The sequence below is a fragment of the Loxodonta africana genome, chromosome 7 (assembly GCF_030014295.1).
Source record: "Loxodonta africana isolate mLoxAfr1 chromosome 7, mLoxAfr1.hap2, whole genome shotgun sequence".
NCBI classification, from domain to species: Eukaryota; Metazoa; Chordata; class Mammalia; order Proboscidea; family Elephantidae; genus Loxodonta; species Loxodonta africana.
In genome coordinates this window covers 71,063,163-71,081,708 of record NC_087348.1, presented here as the reverse complement: position 1 = coordinate 71,081,708, position 18,546 = coordinate 71,063,163, and the positions used below count along the sequence as shown (strand labels likewise).

Below are 18,546 nucleotides of genomic sequence, written 5' to 3'. Positions count from 1 at the left end.
TCTCACCCAAGCACTGCCCCAGGGAGTTGGCCTGTAGGTCAGCAAGCTGGGAAGATTGTTGCTACCAGGGAGACGGCACCAGGTGTGGCTCCTGTGGCCTGGCTCCATGCCAGAGCAGACAGCTCTCTAGGGGCACTGGGGAAGGCTTGCTCTGCCTGTGCCTAAACTCCCTGCTACCGTGGTACCTGCCAGTATGGTTTCTCAGGATATGCACAGGCTTGAGCTCCATCCCACCTGTGAACCCTCCCCCCAGGGAAGCACATGAAGCCCAGCTTGGACACAGGTTAGTCATTCTGAGCAGAGGCCCTATGGACTCAGCCTGAACCCAGCTCCGTTCAGGGGGCCACAGAGCACTCCACACGGAGATGGAGTGAAATCGCCGTATTGAACCAGGCAGCACACTGAGTGCTTCCACCTGCATTATCTCACTTAGTCCTGGCCACAGCCCCTGAGGTCAGACTTCACTGTCCCACAAGCTGTATAATGTGGCGATTGAGGGCACAGACCGTGTCCCTGCTCAGAGGTTTTATATTAATTTCTAGGGCTGCTGTAACAAAAGACTACAGATTGGGTGGCTTATAAGAGTAGAAATAGTTTATTGTCTTATAAGTCTGGAGGCTAGTAGTCTGAATTTAGGGTGTTGACAAGACTATGTTCTCTCTGAAGGCTCTAGGGGAAGATCCTTTCTTTTCTTTTCCAGCTACTGGTAGCCCCACACATTGCTTGGCTTGCCGCTGCAGTATTACTCCATTGTCACATGGAGACCTTTCTCTGTCTGTCTCTGTGTCTGTTCTCCTTTTTTACAGGACACCACTCAGATTGGATTAGGACCCACCTTGCTCTTGTATGACATCAGGTTAACTTAACTGATGATATCTTCAAAGACCCTATTTCCAAACAAGGTTATGTTCACAGGTACTGGACGTTAGGACTTGAACATATTTTTTTGGGAGACACGATTCAACCCATAACAGGTTCGAATCCATACCTGACCATTCACTCATTATTTAACCTTGGAGAACTTTCTTACCCTCTTTTGCCTCAGTTTCTTCAACTAAAAAATGGGGATAATAAGGTACCTCAAGCAAGTTGCTTAATTTTTGGTGCCTCTTCTATGCTTTTTTCCTACCCTCGGCAATGGGTTTGGTTTTTTGGTTTGGTTTATAGGGTGAGGATGATGTTAACACCTAATTCATAGGGTAGTTGCAAGGATGACTTATATAATAAAGTGATTAGGACAATGCTGGGCACACTGCATTTTAGATATTATGACCATCATTTTCAAATGAGGTACAGAGCCTAGGGTAATGAAGTTAATCATTGGCAGACCCCCCTCCACCTCACAGTAGTAACTGCATGCAGAGCTCCCAAGAAAATCAGAGGCAGAGTTCAGAAGCGGAAATCAAGTCTCCAGGCTGCTAACCCCTGGCTTAGGCTCTGGTCTCCTTGGTGTCTTCCTCTGGGGACTGAATCCCCTTAGCCTTCTTGGCGTAGCCCTAGCATACCCACTCACTGGTGGGCTGGGAATAGGGCTGGCTGGAGATATGCCATGTCATCAAGAAGTGGGAAGCCCTTGCAAGCCCCCTCTGGGGTGAAGTAGGAGTCCTGTGTGGCCTGGGGCTGCCCCTACCCTTCTATCCTGTCTGTGGGTGAATCGGTCATCATTTCCCTCCCTCCAGGTCCTTATAAATAAAGAGGTCATTTTTCCATGTGGTGTTTGTCTCCTCTTTCCACTAATGTGGAGGCCTAAACACTGCTGAGCTTATCTATACAATGGATTTACTGCTGGAGCTGGAGCTGGAACTGCCCCGCTCCCCGCTGGGTAATAAATTTATGTCACCGGAGCACACAGATATGCTGACATCTGTGATGCTGGTGGCCTTGGCAGACCCTAGCTCCCCCAGTCTGGGTGGGAATCTGCAGACATTAACCCTGGCTGACGGGAACTGAACATCCCGGTTATGGATGGAGAGCCAGAACTGGGAGGGTGGAGCGGTTGTGGAAAGTTCATTCATCCATCCAGTATTTATTGAGGCATCCTGCGTGCCAGGCCCTGTGCTGGACTTGGTACATAAGGAAAGTGCAGAGGACATGGGGCAGCTTTTGAGGAGCACTCAGACTAGCTGGGGGTCAGACATAGAATTAAAACGCACAGAAGTTAGTTCTGGAAGAGACAGGGAAGGAGTGTAGACTGTGACTTGGGGTTCAAGGAAGGCCTGGGAGCTGTGTCTTAAAGGTTTTCCTTCCTTGGAAGTAAGGACTCAGCAGCAATAGCTGGGATGGGTTTGGGGAAGATGGAGGGCTCCTTTGGGTTCAGTTATCACAAACGCTTTGCATCCGTGGTCTGTTTGGGCTTGCCAACATCCAGAGCATCAACTGCAGGCATGCTGGGGAAGTCCTCTTCTCTCCTGTTCCTCTGCCCAGGCGTGTAGCCGCCGTGGTATTCAGCCTCTTGTCAGGATGCCGAGTTCCCATGTTAATCATAACAAGTGTGTTCAGAGAGGAACTGGCTTGGCCCCTGCCAACAAGCCCTCTCTCCAGCCTTGATAACATCTGCACTGAGTTTTCTCCCTTTTTATATAATTAGACCTGTTGGTATTTTCTTTGACTTTAGACTACGGTATGACTAGTGTCTCTGAAATTTCAGGCCCCGAATGTGTGAAGGGGCCCAGGATGGTGGGAAAACTGAGCTTTTGCTGATGGGATTTTAGGTTCAGTCTGGAGGGCCAGAAACAGCACACCAGCTACTGTTTGCGTAAAAGCGCACAGCAGCACCCTGGCTGGTGGGAAAGGCTCTCTTGCCTTTTCCTCAGGGCAGTGCTGGGTCAGGCCTGGTGGACAGAAGGATGCAGGAGGGCCCCTGTCCTTCCCTTCCTGCCCTCCTTCCTGCTTACCCTTCTCTACCCCACACCCTTCCAGCCCTCCTCCATTCCTGGCCCTGGAGTGACAGAACTCAGCAAACAGAAAAAAATGCACTAACTGCAAAGAAATGCTGTGAATCCAGACTTAACCCCAGAGCAAACCTCACAAGTGTCGGGATTTTGAGTCTTGCTCTGAAATGACCGTCATTGTCTGGCTATGCCAGAGCTGGAGGAGCTGCTTGGGGTGTGAGATAATGAGTGGAGCTGGGCTTGGGGGAGTTGGTTTTCTCCAGTCTGCCTCCAACCAGAAAGGAAGTAAGTAGACTTGTATACCCACTCCCCAATGTCTCTGGAGTGAGTCGTATCTCAGCAGTGACTTCATTTCCCCGAATTGGGTTTCCACAAATTCTCTGGAAGATTCCAACCTGTAAGCCACACTGGCTGTGGTGTGGGAGCTCCTGATATGTTTGTTCGCAGTTTCCCTTTGGGACCTTGGAGGCCCCAGATGAGTGATAGCCGGATGATGGAATATTTGCTAGGGGAAAGGGAATGTATTTGTTTAAGATAAGGCTTGATCCTGAGCAGGGGGGAAATTTCCAGATGTCTCTACAATGTCAAGGAGTGAGACATGGGTACACATCTTCTTCCCTCTTGCTTACTGGGGTATCCTCAGTTGTTTAGACCCCCAGGTGAACTCTTACTTCAGGGAGATACTTCAGGGGCTGTCTGGAAGTGGGGCAGAGTGTCGAGTAGGAGTGGTTCTGCCTCTCTGGGCCAGAATGCTGCCATTTTCTTCTGTTTTTATACAGTATTGATGCTCCTCATAAGGTTTTGTTCAAATAGAAGGGCTTTTGGCCAGTATAACTAGCCAGGTTATTATGTATCTTCCCTTTTCTCCTAATAGGCTATAAGTTTGTTGGGGAAGGGCCCTTGTCTTGTTTAACTTCGCAGTGCCCTTTGAAGACCTAGCATAAGACTTGTTCGGAATCCTGTTTTGTCACCTCTGCCCACCATAGGCTTGATACTACATTATATTTATCCATTCACCATTTGATGGACATTTGGGTTGTTTCCACCTTTTGGCTATTGTGAGCCATGCTGTAATGAACACTGGGGTACAAGAATGTTTTAGTCCCTGCTTTGAATTATTTTAAGTATATGTCTAGGAGTGGGATTGCTGAGTCATATGGTAATGGTATATGTAGCTTTCTGAGGAACCGCCAAACTGTTGCACAGCAGATGCACTATTTTACATTTCCACCTACAATGCACAAGGGCCCTCATTTTTCCACATCCTCACTAACACTTGTTACTTTCAATTTTTTGTGATAATAGACATCCTAGTAAGTATGAAGTGGTATGTCACTGTGGTTTTGATTTGTATTTCCCTAATGACTAAGGATGTTGAACACCTTTTCATGTGTTTATTGGCCACTTGAATGTCTTCTTTGGAGAAATGTCTATTCAAGTCATTCGCCTGTTTTTTAATTAGATTGTCTTTTTGTTGTTGAGTTGTGTTGTTGTTGTCATTAGGTGCCATCGAGTTGGTACTGACTCGTAGTGACCCTATGCACAACAGAAAAAACACTGCTTGGTACTACGCCATCCTCACAATTGTTGCTGTGCTTGAACACATTGTTGCAGCCACTGTCAATCCATCTCATCGAGGGTCTTCCTCTTTTTCACTGACCCTCTACTTTACCAGGCATGATGTCCTTCTCCAGGGACTGATCCCTCCTGATAACACTTCCAAAGCATGTAAGATGTAGTCTCGCCATCCTTGCTCATTAGGAGCGTTGTGGTTGTTTTTCTTCCAGGACGGATTTGTTCACTCTTTTGGCAATCTGTGGTATATTCAGTATTCTTTTCCAACACCAAAATTCAAAGGCATCAATTCTTCTTTGGTCTTCTTTATACATTGCCCAACTTTCACTTGGATAAAAAAAAAGGTGATTAAAAACACCATGGCTTGGGTCAGGCACATCTTAGTCTTCAAGGTGACATTATTGCTTTTCAACACTTTAAAGAGGTCTTTTGCAGCCGATTGACCCAATGCAGTGTGTCTTTTGATTTCTTGACTGCTGCTTCCGTGGGTGTTCATTGTGGAACTAAGTAAGATGAAATCCTTGACAACTTTCGTCTTTTCTCTGTTTTTCATTATGTTGCTTATTGGTCTAGTTGTGAAGATTTTTGTTTTATGGTGAGGTATAATCCATACTGAAGGCTGTGGTCTTTGATCTTTATCAGTATGTGCTTCAAGTCCTCTTGACTTTCAGCAAGCAAGGTTGTGTCATCTGCATATTACAGGTTGTTAATGAGTCTTCCTCCAATCCTGACGCTCTGTTGTTCTTCATATAGTCCAGCTTTTTGGATTATTTGCTCAGCATACAGATTGAATAGGTATGATGAACGGATACCTGACGCACACCTTTCCTGACTTTAAACCACACAGTACTCCCTTGTTCAGTTCGAACGACTGCCTGTTGATCCATGTAGATTCTTCATGAGCACAATTAAGTGTTCTGGAATTCCCATTCTTCGCAATGTTATCCGTAATTTTTTAGGATCCACACAGTTAAATGCCTTTGGATAGTCAGTAAAATACAGGTATCCTTGTGGTATCCTCTGCTTTCAGCCAGGATCCATCTGACATCAGCAGTGATATCCCTGGTTCCATGTCCTCTTCTAAATCCGGCTTGAATTCCTGGCAGTTCCCTGTCGATATACTGCTCCAGCCACTTTTGAATGATCTTCAGCAAAATTTTGCTTGCATGTGGTATTAATGATATTGTTCAATAATTTCCACATTCAGTTGGATCACCTTTCTTGGGAACAGGTGTAAATATTGATCTCTTCCAGTCACTTGGCCAGGTAGCTGTTTCCAAATTTCTTGGCATAGACAAGTGAGCACTTCCAGCACTGCATCTGCTTGTTGAAACATCTCAATTGCTATTCTATCAATTCTTGGAGCCTTGTTTTTCGCCAATGCTTTCAGTGCAGCTTGGACTTATTCCTCCAGTACCATCAGTTCCTGATCATATATTACCTCCTGAAATGGTTGAACATCGACCAATTCTTTTTGGTATAGAGACTCTGTGTGTTCCTTCCATCTTCTTTTGATGCTTCCTGCGTTTAATATTTTCCCCATAGAATCAATCCTTCACTATTGCAACTCGAGGCTTGAATTTTTTCTTCAGTTCTTTCAGCTTGAGAAACGGCAAGTGTGTTCTTCCCTTTTGATTTTCCGTCTCCAGGTCTCTGCACATGTCATCATAATACTTTACTTTGTCTTCTCGAGCCGCCCTTCGAAATCTTCTGTTCAACTCTTTTACTTCATCATTTTTTTCCTTTTGCTTTAGCTACTCGACATTCAAAAGCAAGTTTCAGAGTCTCTTCTGACATCCATTTAGGTCTTTTCTTTCTCTCCTGTCTTTTAAATGACCTCTTTATTCATGTATGATGTCCTTGATGTCATTCTACAACTCGTCTGGTCTTCGGTCGTTAGTGTTCAATGCATCAAATCTGTTCATGAGATGGTCTCTGAGTTCAGATGGGATATACTCAAGGTTGTATTTTGGCTCTCATGGACTTTTTCTAATTTTCTTCAGTTTCAGTTTGAACTTGCAAATGAGTAATTGATGGTCTGATCGGTAGTCTGCTACTGTCCTTGTTCTGACTGGTGATATTGAGCTTTTCCATTGTCTCTTTCTTACAGATATAGTCGATTTGATTTCTGTGTATTCCATCTGGTGAGGTCCATGTGTATAGCTGTTGTTTATGTTGGTAAAAAAAAAAGGTATTTGCAATGAATAAGTTGTTGGTCTTGCAAAATTCAATCATGCGGTCTCTGGCCTCATTTCTATCACCAAGGCCGTATTTTCCAACTACCAATCCTTCTTTGTTTCCAACTTTTGCTTTCCGATCCCCAGTAATTATCAGTGCATCCTGATTGCATGTCCAATCAATTTCAGACTGCAGAAGTTGGTAAAAATCTTCAGTTTCTTCATCTTTGGCCTTAGTGGTTGATGCATAAATTTGAATAATAGTCATATTAACTGGTCTTCCTTATAGGTGTATGGATATTATCCTATCACTGACAGCATTGTACTTCGGGATAGATCTTGAAATGTTCTTTTTGATGATGAATGCAAGGCCATTCCTCTTCAAGTTGTCATTCCTGGCATAGTAGACCAAAACCAGTCCGTTTCAGCTCACAAATGCCTAGGATATCGATGTTTATGCATTCCATTTCAGTTTTGATGATTTCCAATTTTCCTAGATTCATACTTCATACATTCCAAGTTCTGATTATTAACGGACATTTGCAGCTCTTTCTTCTCATTTTGAGTCATGCCACATCGGCAAATGAAGGTCCTGAAAGCTTGACTCCATCCACATCATTAAGGTCAGCTCTGCTTTGAGGAGGCAGCTCTTCCCCAGTTGTATTTTGAGTGCCTTCCAACCTGAGGGGCTCATCGAAAGATGTTCTTCTGCTACTCATAAGATTTTCACTGGCTAATTCTTTTCAGAAGTAGACTGCTGGGTCCTTCTTCGTAGTCTATCTTAGTCTGGAAGCTCAGCTGACCTTGCTGGCATTTGAATACTGGTAGCATAGCTCCCAGCATCACAGCAACACACAAGCCCCCACAGTACTGCAAACGGACAGACGCATGGGGATGTTGAGTTGTAGCAGTTCTTTATATATTTTAAGTACTGGTCCCTTATCAGATACATGATTTGTGGGTATTTTTTCCCATTCTGTAGGTTGTCTTTTTACTTTTGTGTGTGTGTTTGTGTACTTTAAGTGAAAGTTTACAACTCAGGTCAGATTCTCATATAAAAACTTATACACACATAGTTATGTGACCCTAGTTGCTGTCCCTACAATGTGACAGCACACTCCTTCTCTCTACCCTGTATTTCCCCTGTCCATTCAGCCAGCTCCTATTCCCCTCTGTCTTCTCATCTCACCTCCAGACAAGTGCTGCCCACATAGTCTTACGTACATACTTGAGCTAAGAAGCACACTCCTCACCAGTATCATTTATAGTCCAGTCTAATCTTTGTCGGAAGAATTGGCTTCGGGAATGATTTTAGTTTTGGGCTAACAGACAGTCTGGGGGCCACGACCTCTGGGGTTCCTCCAGTCTCAGTCAGACTGTTAAGTCTGGTCTTTTTACTAGAATTTGAGGTCTGCATCCCACTTTTCTCCTGACCCATCAGGCATTCTCTGTTGTGTTCCTTGTCAGGGCAGTCATTGATGGTAGCTGGGCACCATCTAGTTCTTCCATTCTCAGGCTGGTGGAGTCTCTGGTTTATGTGGCCCTTTCTTTCTCTTGGGCTCATATTTTCCTTGTGTCTTTGGTGTTCATTCTCCTTTGCTCCAGGTGGGTTGAGACCAGTTGATGCATCTTCGATGGCCACTTCCTAGCTTTTAAGACCCCAGATGCCACTCACCAAAGTGGGATGTAGAACATTTTCTTAATACTTTTTTTATGCCAGTTGACCTAGATGTCCCCTGAAACCATGGTCCCCAGACCCCTGCCCCTGCTACTCTGTCCCTCAAAATGTTTGGCTGTATTCAGGAAACTTCTTAGCTTTTGGTTTAGTACAGTTGTGCTGACTTCCCCTGTACTGTGTGTTGTCCTTTCCTTCACCTAAAATAATTCTTGTCTACTATTTAATTAGTGAATATCCCTCTCCCTCCCTCCCCACCCTTGTAACCATCAAAGAATGTTTTCTTCTGTGTTTAAACCTTTTCTTGCATTCTTATAATAATGGTCTCATACAATATTTGTCTGTCTTTTTATATTCTTGACATTATCCTTTGAAGCACAAAAGTTTTTTTTTTATTCTGATGAAGTCCAAATTATCTAGTTTCCTTTTGTTGCTTGTGCTTTTATGTCATATCTAAGAAACCACTGCCAAATCCACCATCACAAAGATGTACTATATGCTTTTTTTTTTAATATTTTTTTGTGGCTTCAGTGAAAGTTTACACAGCAAATTAGGTTTTCACTTAACAATTTCTATACATATTGTTCAGTCACATTGGTTACATTTTTCACAGTGTGTTAGCATTTTCATTATTTCCATTCTGTTTTTTCTTTTCCATTAACTTAGTTTCTCTGTCCCCCTTACTTTCTCATTTTTGGTCCAGGGTAAATGTTTACCATTTGGTTTTATTTAGATGATTATTTAGAGGAGCACAGTACTCACGGATGGTATTATTTATTTTATGAGCCGATCTGTCATTTGGCTGAAAGGCAACCTCTGGGAGTGGTTTGAGTTCTTTTTAAAGGGTATCCCAGGGCAATAATTGCAGGGGTTCCTCTAGTCTCTACTGGTCCAGTTAGTCTGGCCTTTTTTAAATAATTTGAGTTTTGTTCTACATTTTTCTCCCATTCTACCAGTGACCATCTATTAGATTGATAGTGGTAGCTGGGCACCGTCTAGTCCTTCTGTTCACAAGGTAGGTGAAGCCACGGTTCATGTAGACTATTAGTCCTATAGACTAGCCTCTTCTTCAAGTCTTTTCTTTTCTTTTGGAACTATGCTCCATAGAGTTTTCTTTTCTTTCTTTCTTTTTTTTCAGTTGTGGTTCAGGCGAAAGTTTACAGAACAAATTAGTTTCTCTTTCAGAAATTTATACACAAATTGTTTTGTGACATTGGTTGCATTCCTCACATTTTGCCAGTACTTTCCCCCTACTATATGCTTTTTCTTTTTTATTAACTTTTATTGAGCTTCAAGTGAACGTTTACAAATCAAGTCAGACTGTCACATATAAGTTCATATACATCTTACTCCGTACTCCCACTTGCTCCCCCCTCTAATGAGTCAGCCCTTCCAGTCTCTCCTTTCGTGACAATTTTGCCAGCATCCAACTCTCTCTATCCTCCCATCCCCCCTCCAGACAGGAGATGCCAACACAGTCTCAAGTGTCCACCTGATATAATTAGCTCACTCTTCATCAGCATCTCTGTCCTACCCACTGTCCAGTCCCTTTCATGTCTGATGAGTTGTCTTCGGGGATGGTTCCCGTCCTGTGTCAACAGAAGGTTTGGGGACCGTGACCGCAGGGATTCCTGTAGTCTCAGTCAGACCATTAAGTATGGTCTTTTTACAAGAATTTGGGGTCTGTATCCCACTGATCTCCTGCTCCCTCAGGGGTCCTCTGCTGTGCTCCCTGTCAGGGCAGTCATCGATTGTGGCTGGGCACCAACTAGTTCTTCTGGTCTCAGGATGATGTAGGTCTCTGGTTCATGTGGCCCTTTCTGTCTCTTGGGCTCTTAGTTGTCGTGTGGCCTTGGTGTTCTTCATTTTCCTTTGCTCCCGCTGGGTTGAGACCAGTTGATGCATCTTAGATGGCCTCTTGTTAGCATTTAAGACCTGAGATGCCACATTTCAAAGTGGGATGCAGAATGTTTTCATAATAGAATTATTTTGCCAATTAACTTAGAAGTCCCCTTAAACCATGGTCCCCAAACCCCCACCCTTGCTCCACTGACCTTTGAAGCATTCATTTTATCCCAGAAACTTCTTTGCTTTTGGTCCAGTCCAATTGAGCTGACCTTCCATGTATTGAGTGTTGTCCTTCCCTTCACCTAAAGCAGTTCTTATCTACTTACTCTATGCTTTTTAAAGTGATCTTATTTATAATAACCCTATAGTAGACCCACAGATAAGGGATCTAACAAGTCAAATGCCATCGCTGGGGTTTAAACCCAGTTCAGTCTGACTCTGAATCTCACACACATCTTGCTATGCTTCCTCCCCAAGTGACTTTATCTTTGTATCCTCATGGGGCTTGGCACAGTGGCTGGTGCATAGTAGGCCCTCAGGTAATATACACTGGATGGATGAATGACAGAGCCTAAGAGGTACTCAGTTTGCACTTGCTGGCTGATTTGAGTGGATTGGGATTTGCTCCTCAGCTGTGCTACTGACTAGGGAATCATGTCCACATTGCTAGTGGTCATTGAGTCTTTCCCTCTCTTGCCTCAACAGTGTCTCATCATTGGAGGAGGACCATGTGGCTTGCGCACTGCCATTGAACTTGCCTACCTGGGGGCCAAAGTGGTCGTGGTGGAGAAGAGAGATACCTTCTCCCGCAATAATGTGCTGCACCTCTGGCCTTTCACCATCCATGACCTGCGGGGCCTGGGAGCCAAGAAGTTCTACGGGAAGTTCTGTGCCGGCTCCATCGACCACATCAGTGAGTGGGGCCAATGGTGGCACCCCATGCAGGAAGGGGCTGACCCTGGGTGGGGCATGCCTCTTCACCCTACAAGTCCCTGGGGGCTCTGCATATCTAGCTAGCAGACCATTTAATGAATAGCCTGCTTTGTGCTTTGTGCCAGGCCCTATGCTGTGCCCCACTAGGTGTAAGCACTAGGAGGTCAGGACTATGGCATGTTTTGTTCACCAATATATCTCCAGGACATAAAGGAGTACTTGGCACATAGTAGGTGTTAAACGTATGAAATAATAAAAACAGAGGCAGAGATAAGAAACACAGTCTGCACTCTCAGGGAGCCACTGAGATTTCCTCAGTAATAAAGTGTACTTTAAAGAGTTAATCAGATTTGCTAGAGGAGTACAGAGGAGGGGGCCACATAGAACCGTTAAATGAGCCGGGTTGTCTGGGGCCTCTTATACGAAGGGGTTGGGACACTGTCCTGCCAGTACTGGGGAGCATGGCAGGGTTTAGAACAGAGGAATGACACAATCAGATTCGTGTCCCTGACAGGTCCCGTACCAAAGTTTCTTTGGGCTTTAAGAGGGAGGGCATCATGATGGGGCTTTGGCTGAAAAAGGAGGGGAAATAAAGAACATGAGTGGTCCTGGGACATCCCTGAATGCTGAGGTAGGACAAGGTGAACACTCAGGCCACTCTGCTCTGAGAGTCCTCAAGTCTGAGTCTCTCAGAGTAAGATCTGTGCAGACAGGCTTTGGGAGAGGCAGCATTCCCTCTGTGACTTTGCTGGGAGACTTTTTAGCCATTTTATATATAGCCATATGACCCATGAAAGTCAAGGAGGCTAATACTGTGGAGAAAGGTCAAGGGTTTGGACAGATTCAGGTTCAAAATCCATTTCATCTGCTTTCTGTGTGGATTGGTTCAAATTTCTTACCCTTTTCAAGCCTCAGTTTTACCTCCTGTGAAATGGGGTTAATGCCTGCCTCCCAGGATTGCTGAGAGGATTAAATAAGGCCAAGTTTGTAATGTGCTTAAGACTATGACTGGCTCTAGTAGGTACTTGCGTAATAGATGCTTCCCATCCAATAATATACAGTGAGCAAGCAGCAGCTCTGGTTCCCTAATTTAAGAACTTGGGGCAGCATTCTCTCAACCCGTGTTGATCTGTGGGGGTGGGGGAGAGGACAGCTCTGAAAGCCATGTTCTTATGAGGACAAGGATCGATGCAAGCAGGGAGTGGGGCTCGGGCAGGAATGGCTGGAGAGAGTTATCGGCCGCACAGGGTGTAATTTAGTCAGATGCAAGAGAATTTACCAGCAGTGGCCTGAGTTTACTCCCACTTTGGGATGAGAAAATTCCAGGAGTTCAATGGAAAGAAATTTGGATTTGCCCAGAAAGCTGCAGTGTCAGCTTTCAGGACGTTCTCTACCACACACGGAAGAATGTGTGTCAGTTACTAATTTAGAAGGAAGACACTGCATACTGCTTTCTCATAGAGTCCTCCAGAGGAGGCAGAGCTGGTGCCCAGGAGGCCTTGTGAGGGTCCTAGGGCTGTTGGGCTGGCTTCCTGGCCAGGACCCTCTCTCTGCCCCCAATGAGGGGGCTCCCATTAAACCCCAAGGTCTTGGAAATATCCCAGTGTGCAGAAGCACTGGCAAGACTTTGGAGTTAGGATTGAAACATTCAGAATAATCAGTTGTCAAGGGCAGCTCAGCGCCTGTGAGAAAAGAAGCAGGGAGAATGTCTTAGGTTCCTAATGTGTGCTGGGACGAGATACATTAGGAACTTGACTCCCCTGAAGGACTCTTTCCAAGGCACGGGCTGAATTGGATGCTTTAAACCCCAGCTGACTGTGGTCTCCAGTCCCAGCTGTGCTCTTGTCCTCAGCATTCATTGCTCAGCGGTTCTCCTCTTGTCCTATGGCAGCATCCTCCTGCAGTTTTCGTGATGGCCATTCCAAACCTCCACCCCCAGCCTCCTCATTCATAGGAGAGGACCCCCCTCCATTGCTCTGAGGAAGAGAGGCCATCAAATGGGAGCTCCTTGTTCTACCCCTCTTCTCCCTTCCTCCTCCAACCTTCTCCACCCGAGTACCCATTCTTCCCTCTCACCCCTGAGGTGAGCTGGCTGTGTCCTTTCCAACTCTAATCTCTCTTGGTTCCATCCCCTTCTTTTCACTGCTCCCATCATTTAGTCTCCCTGCTCATCACCTCACACAATCCCTCCAACTCTCTGTTACTGTCCAATTACCTTTACTTCAAAGCAATTCTTCTAGAAAGCAGAGATCTAGATGTTGACTACCCTGCCCACTCATGTCTGCTTCCACTGCAGTCTGATTTGTCCTCTACCACCATGCTGAAGCAATTTTCACTGAAGTTTCCAGTAACTTCTTTTTCCCCCAAGTTACCTGGTCTCTTGAAGCCTTCGTATTCCTTAATCTCTCCATGGGATTTGATATTCTTGGTCGTTCCTCACTTGGCTTACAGAACTCTAGCTCAGGCCCTGTTCTACCACTCCCGTCACTTAACCACCATGCCCTGCCCTATACATACTGTTTACCTGCGTTTCCTCCATTAGAGTGTGTGTGTCAGATCTCCTGTGCCTAGTCATCTGCTCATTGTAGGCACTTACTAAATATTAAATGAGCCAGACTAACTAAATATGGAGGAATCCACAGAACGTTTACAGCTTCTCACTCTGCAGAAAAATAGTTGGGAGGCATACTCATTTGTGCTGAATGGCAGGGAACAAAATAGGGAAACAAGATACCACTCATTAGGGAAATTTAGGAGAGTGGATAGAAGGCATAGAGCCTTGAGCCCAGCTTCATGGGGAGAATTTCCTACGCTCTCTCCTTACCACAGGATGGCAGAGAGCTTAGGCGTATTCCCCGACATAATGAGCTATTTGGTCACTGACTTTACTTATGGCCCTTTACACTCTTTTTTTCTATTCCTCTTGCCATCTTGATCTTGTCAAACCCACAGCCCAGCTCAGGAAGGAGACAGGAGAGAGCCTACCTTGTTACAGCATTATCTAATGGCTGGAGCACGGTCTTGGAATCAGACAGACCTGGTTCCACATTCTGGTTCTATTACTCTGTGACCTTGAACAAATCACTTAACCTCATTGAGCCTCAATTTCTCATCTATAAGACAAGAACAGTAATTATCTCAAAGCGGCACTGTAAGGGTTAAATGAGAAAACACATGTAAAATGCTTGGCAGAGTACTTGGCACATAATCAGTGCTCAGTGATGATCACTGTTGGTATACTGCTGTGAGATCACCAAGATGTGATTATAGTATTCTGCATACAGGAGGAACTCAGACATTGCCACTGACAGTTCATCTCACTTCTCCTTCCTGTCTAACAGGTATTCGTCAGCTGCAGCTCATCCTGTTCAAGGTGGCCCTGATGCTGGGAGTTGAAATTCATGTGAATGTGGAGTTTGTGAAGGTTCTAGAACCTCCTGAAGATCAAGAAAATCAAAGTACAGTATATTTTCCTTTTCTGTCTAGAAATCAGATATTGCAAAATGTTTCCTTAAGAGTTGTTCTTATTGGGAACTTTTGGGAATAATTCCACCAAGGGTCTTTTCTGTTTTTGACCATTGCTTTCACTTTAGGTTTGCTCTTTTACTCCCAAGGAGTTTATTAAGACAGTAAACTTGCAATTTGGTTACCTTGTCATTAGGAGGCAATACTTTGGCCAATAAGAAGAGTAGAAGACTTAGATGTGGATGGTTGATAAAGCACGTTCACATGCTTTTCAAGTTTTGTCTGTGTGTATACTCATAGATACGTGGGTGTACTCATGTGTACTTATACGGTAGTTAACAATCCAGTAAGGAAAGTGAGGCTTTTAGAGCAAGTTTGAAATAAATGCTCAAGATATTATTTGGTACATCATATTTTTAAGTTCTATTGAGGTATAATTTATAAACCATAAAATTCACCCATTGTAGGTATATTATACTTAGCTATTTTTCTCTTTTTCCTTTTGGCGTGTTTATTTAAATTCTAATCTTTTGACACAGATCATGGTCAGAGAATTTGTTCATGATACCCCTGTATCTTGCTTGTCAAAATCTTCTAGCCCCTGGACAGGGCTCTGAGTTTTGGACCAGCTTAGTGTTGGAGACCTTATAGCTTCCTTCACAGGTTACAACTCTGATTTCTCCTGTCCTGTGCCTGGAATATTTGAGGATTTGGGGAGGCTTTAGTTGGCATTTGTAGCAGGACAGCATTTGTTATTTAGCATTCAAAGACCTGTATCCTCTTATCCTTTCCTAGACCTCTAAAAAAAGTTGTTAAATACTAATTACGGGTAACCAGCAAGGCTTAACCTGAAAATGTTTTCATAAGAGGCAATGTACTAAACAGAACACTTAGAGTATAGTGAAGCATAAATTGAAACTGGTTTAATTATACCTATACACCCTTTGGGTCTATTTAATGATGGAATATAGAGGGGAGGGGGGTAAGGGAGAAGAAGGGAAGGTGGTAGAATCTGTTGAGGAAAAAAAAGGGGCAAGTAACTGCCTTGAGAATCACTGGGGTAGACTCCAAGCCTTTATAGAAACCAGTAAAGTTAAGCATGGAGCTGTTGCTTGTTTACTTTGTCCTGGATTGAGTTGATAGGAAAGCCAGGTCTCCAGATTCAAGTGCCAATCTGCACTGTTCTAGGCCTTTCCACTGGATGCTCTGTCTAGGATACACGCACCTGGTTGTGTTGTCCACTTTACATGGCCAGCATAAAGGGAGTTTAATCACCTTCATCCCCACCTCTCTCTCCCTACTCACCTCATTTTTCTGTCCTGGTAGAAATTGGCTGGCGTGCAGAATTTCTCCCTGCAGACCACTCTCTGTCGGAGTTTGAATTTGACGTCATCATTGGCGCTGATGGCCGCAGGAACACCCTGGAAGGTGAAGCTCTTTTTGGGGCAACGGAGTGGGAGAACAGGGTTGGGGTGGGAGAGGGTGTGAAGAGAGAAGTTGGGGAAGGATGGGCAAGATGGCAAGTGCCAAAGCTGGCTGGTTCTGGATAGAAAGGGAGACTGTTGTGCTGAGGTCGAGTATGCCCCACACTCCCATGAGACAGAGTTTCAAGGATAGTCACTCTGAACCTTGGTTTTCCCGTTTGCAAAATGTGGTTAATAGAGCCCACTCAGAGGATTGCTATGAGGACTTGGAAGGGACTAGGATGTAAAAATACTTTATGAAGTGTCATGTCAATTAAAAGAAAAAAAAAATCAACCATACACTTACTGAGCATCTGCTTATGCTCTTAGACATGGCCTTACGAACTTTCATGCCTGTTTAATCCAAGATGGTCTTTTTTTAAAGTACTATTAATAGTATTAGTTTACTTTCAAGTATAGTATTCCCGTCTCTTTCCAAAACTTTTAAGTACACTCGCTGCTGGGCAATAAGATATGTTTTGCCCAAACTGTTGACGTGCAAAACCATGTTTCTCAGGGTTGTAAAGCTTGGGGCAGAATACGCTTTCTTTGGGTAGGATCCAGTCAGGTTGGAACAGAAAGCCCTTTACCAGGAAATGCCTTTAATCATCCCACCCCAGCTGCCCCAAGATTATTGGTGTATAGGTTGCGCATGTACTAATTTGAGACCAGGGACTGTGGACATAGTGGCCCCAAGTGGCATCTCTTAGACTAGTGGCAGTTCTCCTTTTTGAACTTGCCCTGCTCAAGTGTCTGGCTGGGAGGGGCACCTCATCTGAGGACAAAACACATTCCCTGAAGGAGGACCTATCTTAGAAGGTTCAGGATGTATGATCCCCCAGCTGAGGCCCTTCTTATCTGCCATGTAGCTGGTGCTGTTTGCCCACTTCTGTTCCTCTCTCTTCACTTCTATACCACACCCCCAATAAATAACCAATACCTTGCAAAGAATTTTTAAGCTGCCAATCTGGATGTTGTACTGTTAGAATTTATGGTACGTTTTGTAGCTTGGTAGGACTGCAAGTTTGAATATTTGAAAATCCAGGATCCACATTCAGCTTGAGTAGGGTTCTACATTTATCAACATGAAAAAACTGGTGGGAAAGAGAAGAGTCATTTGAGCAACTTGGGACCAAATGAGTAGACTAGACCAGGGGTTTTCAACCTTGGCACTGTTGCCATTTGGGGCCACATAATTCTTTGTCATGGGAGCTGTCCTGAGCATCATAGGATGTTTAGTGGCATCCTTGGTCTCTACCCGCTAGATACCAGTAGCACCCTACTTCCCAGTTGTGACAACCAAAACTCTCTGCACATATTGCCAAATGTCCCCTGGAGGACAAAATCATACCCATTGAGAACCACCGAGCTAGATAGTCATGGCCATTTCTGACCATTTTGAGAAAGGTCTAATGAAGAATAACTTAAAGGAGGGGTTAATGGATAGAAACCCAGGGTTTTTAGTCAAAGAGATTTTTGACAAAGAAGTTTGGGAATCAGCATGAGACTTGTGTGCATAGTGAGGGGAATTCCCAAATTCTCAAAGATACAGTAAAACCCAGGTGAAATTATTCACTACAGATGATCTGGTAAGCAAGGTAAGCACTGTGCTTACCTTGCCTATTGGATAATTCACCTCTGGATTAGGAGGAAAAAATGCTCCACTTGCTTGTGATCCTCTTTGTAACCACCATTAAAAATGCGGGTTTGATGTGAACCACTGAAAGCTGTGAGAACCATTAGGCATTGGAGTACTAAATTGCAAGTTAGAATTCTGCTTATTTATTATGCATTTATTGAGTGAGTACGAAGTGCTAGTCACAGGGAATTGGAGATTCAAAGAAAATTCATTAAAATTCCTGTCTTGCAGGAATTCAACCTAATAATCCTACTTTTCAAAAGAAAAAAAAAAAATGTAAAAATCCGAAGTCAAGTAATTTTAATTGTGTAATTTTTTTTTAAGTTCAAAGTTCATGTGGGCCCTTCCTGAGTATATTTAACAACAATACCTAACAAATCTTTAAAAGGATGACCTCTGTGATTGCCTGTTGGAGAAGATGGCTTTAGCTTTTCTTTTGTTGAGGTCTAACAGGTTATTGGTCCTGCAGATTGTAGAAAAGGACCAAGTCTCACTGACCTTAGAAAGGGCTTTGGTGCCAGATTTCTTCCTTGGGTGCAAACGTCGGCATCTCTGCCTGTCCTGGCCCTCTGGACATCCAGAATCCTGATTTCTCTGGACTGTGGGGCACCTGAGGAGCCATGTTGGCGCAGTGGCTAAGCGCTCAGCTGATAACCAAAAGGTTGGTGGTTCGAATCCATCAGCCGCTCTGTGGGAGAAAGATGTGGCAGTCTTCTTGGAAACCTTATGGGGCAGCTGTACCCTGTCCTGCAGGGTCGCTATGAGTCAGAATCGACTGTACGGTACTTTTTTTTTGTGGGGCATCTGACTCATAGCAGCCCTATAGCACAGAATAGAACTACCCCACAGGGTTTCCAAGGCTGTAAATCTTTACAGAAGC

At 44.3% G+C, this 18,546-nt stretch overlaps 1 protein-coding gene across 10 annotated transcripts in view; it reads left to right on the top strand.

The window, feature by feature from the left end:
• Positions 1 to 18,546, top strand: part of MICAL2 (microtubule associated monooxygenase, calponin and LIM domain containing 2) — a 250,105-nt gene that overhangs the window by 98,387 nt on the left and 133,172 nt on the right. For all 10 annotated transcript variants that reach the window (XM_023550839.2, XM_010592231.3, XM_023550840.2 and 7 more), the window contains exons 4-6: positions 10,872 to 11,079; positions 14,441 to 14,557; positions 15,891 to 15,992. In XM_023550839.2, the coding sequence (XP_023406607.2) occupies positions 10,872 to 11,079; positions 14,441 to 14,557; positions 15,891 to 15,992 (427 nt within the window). The remainder of the gene's footprint in view (positions 1 to 10,871; positions 11,080 to 14,440; positions 14,558 to 15,890; positions 15,993 to 18,546) is intronic.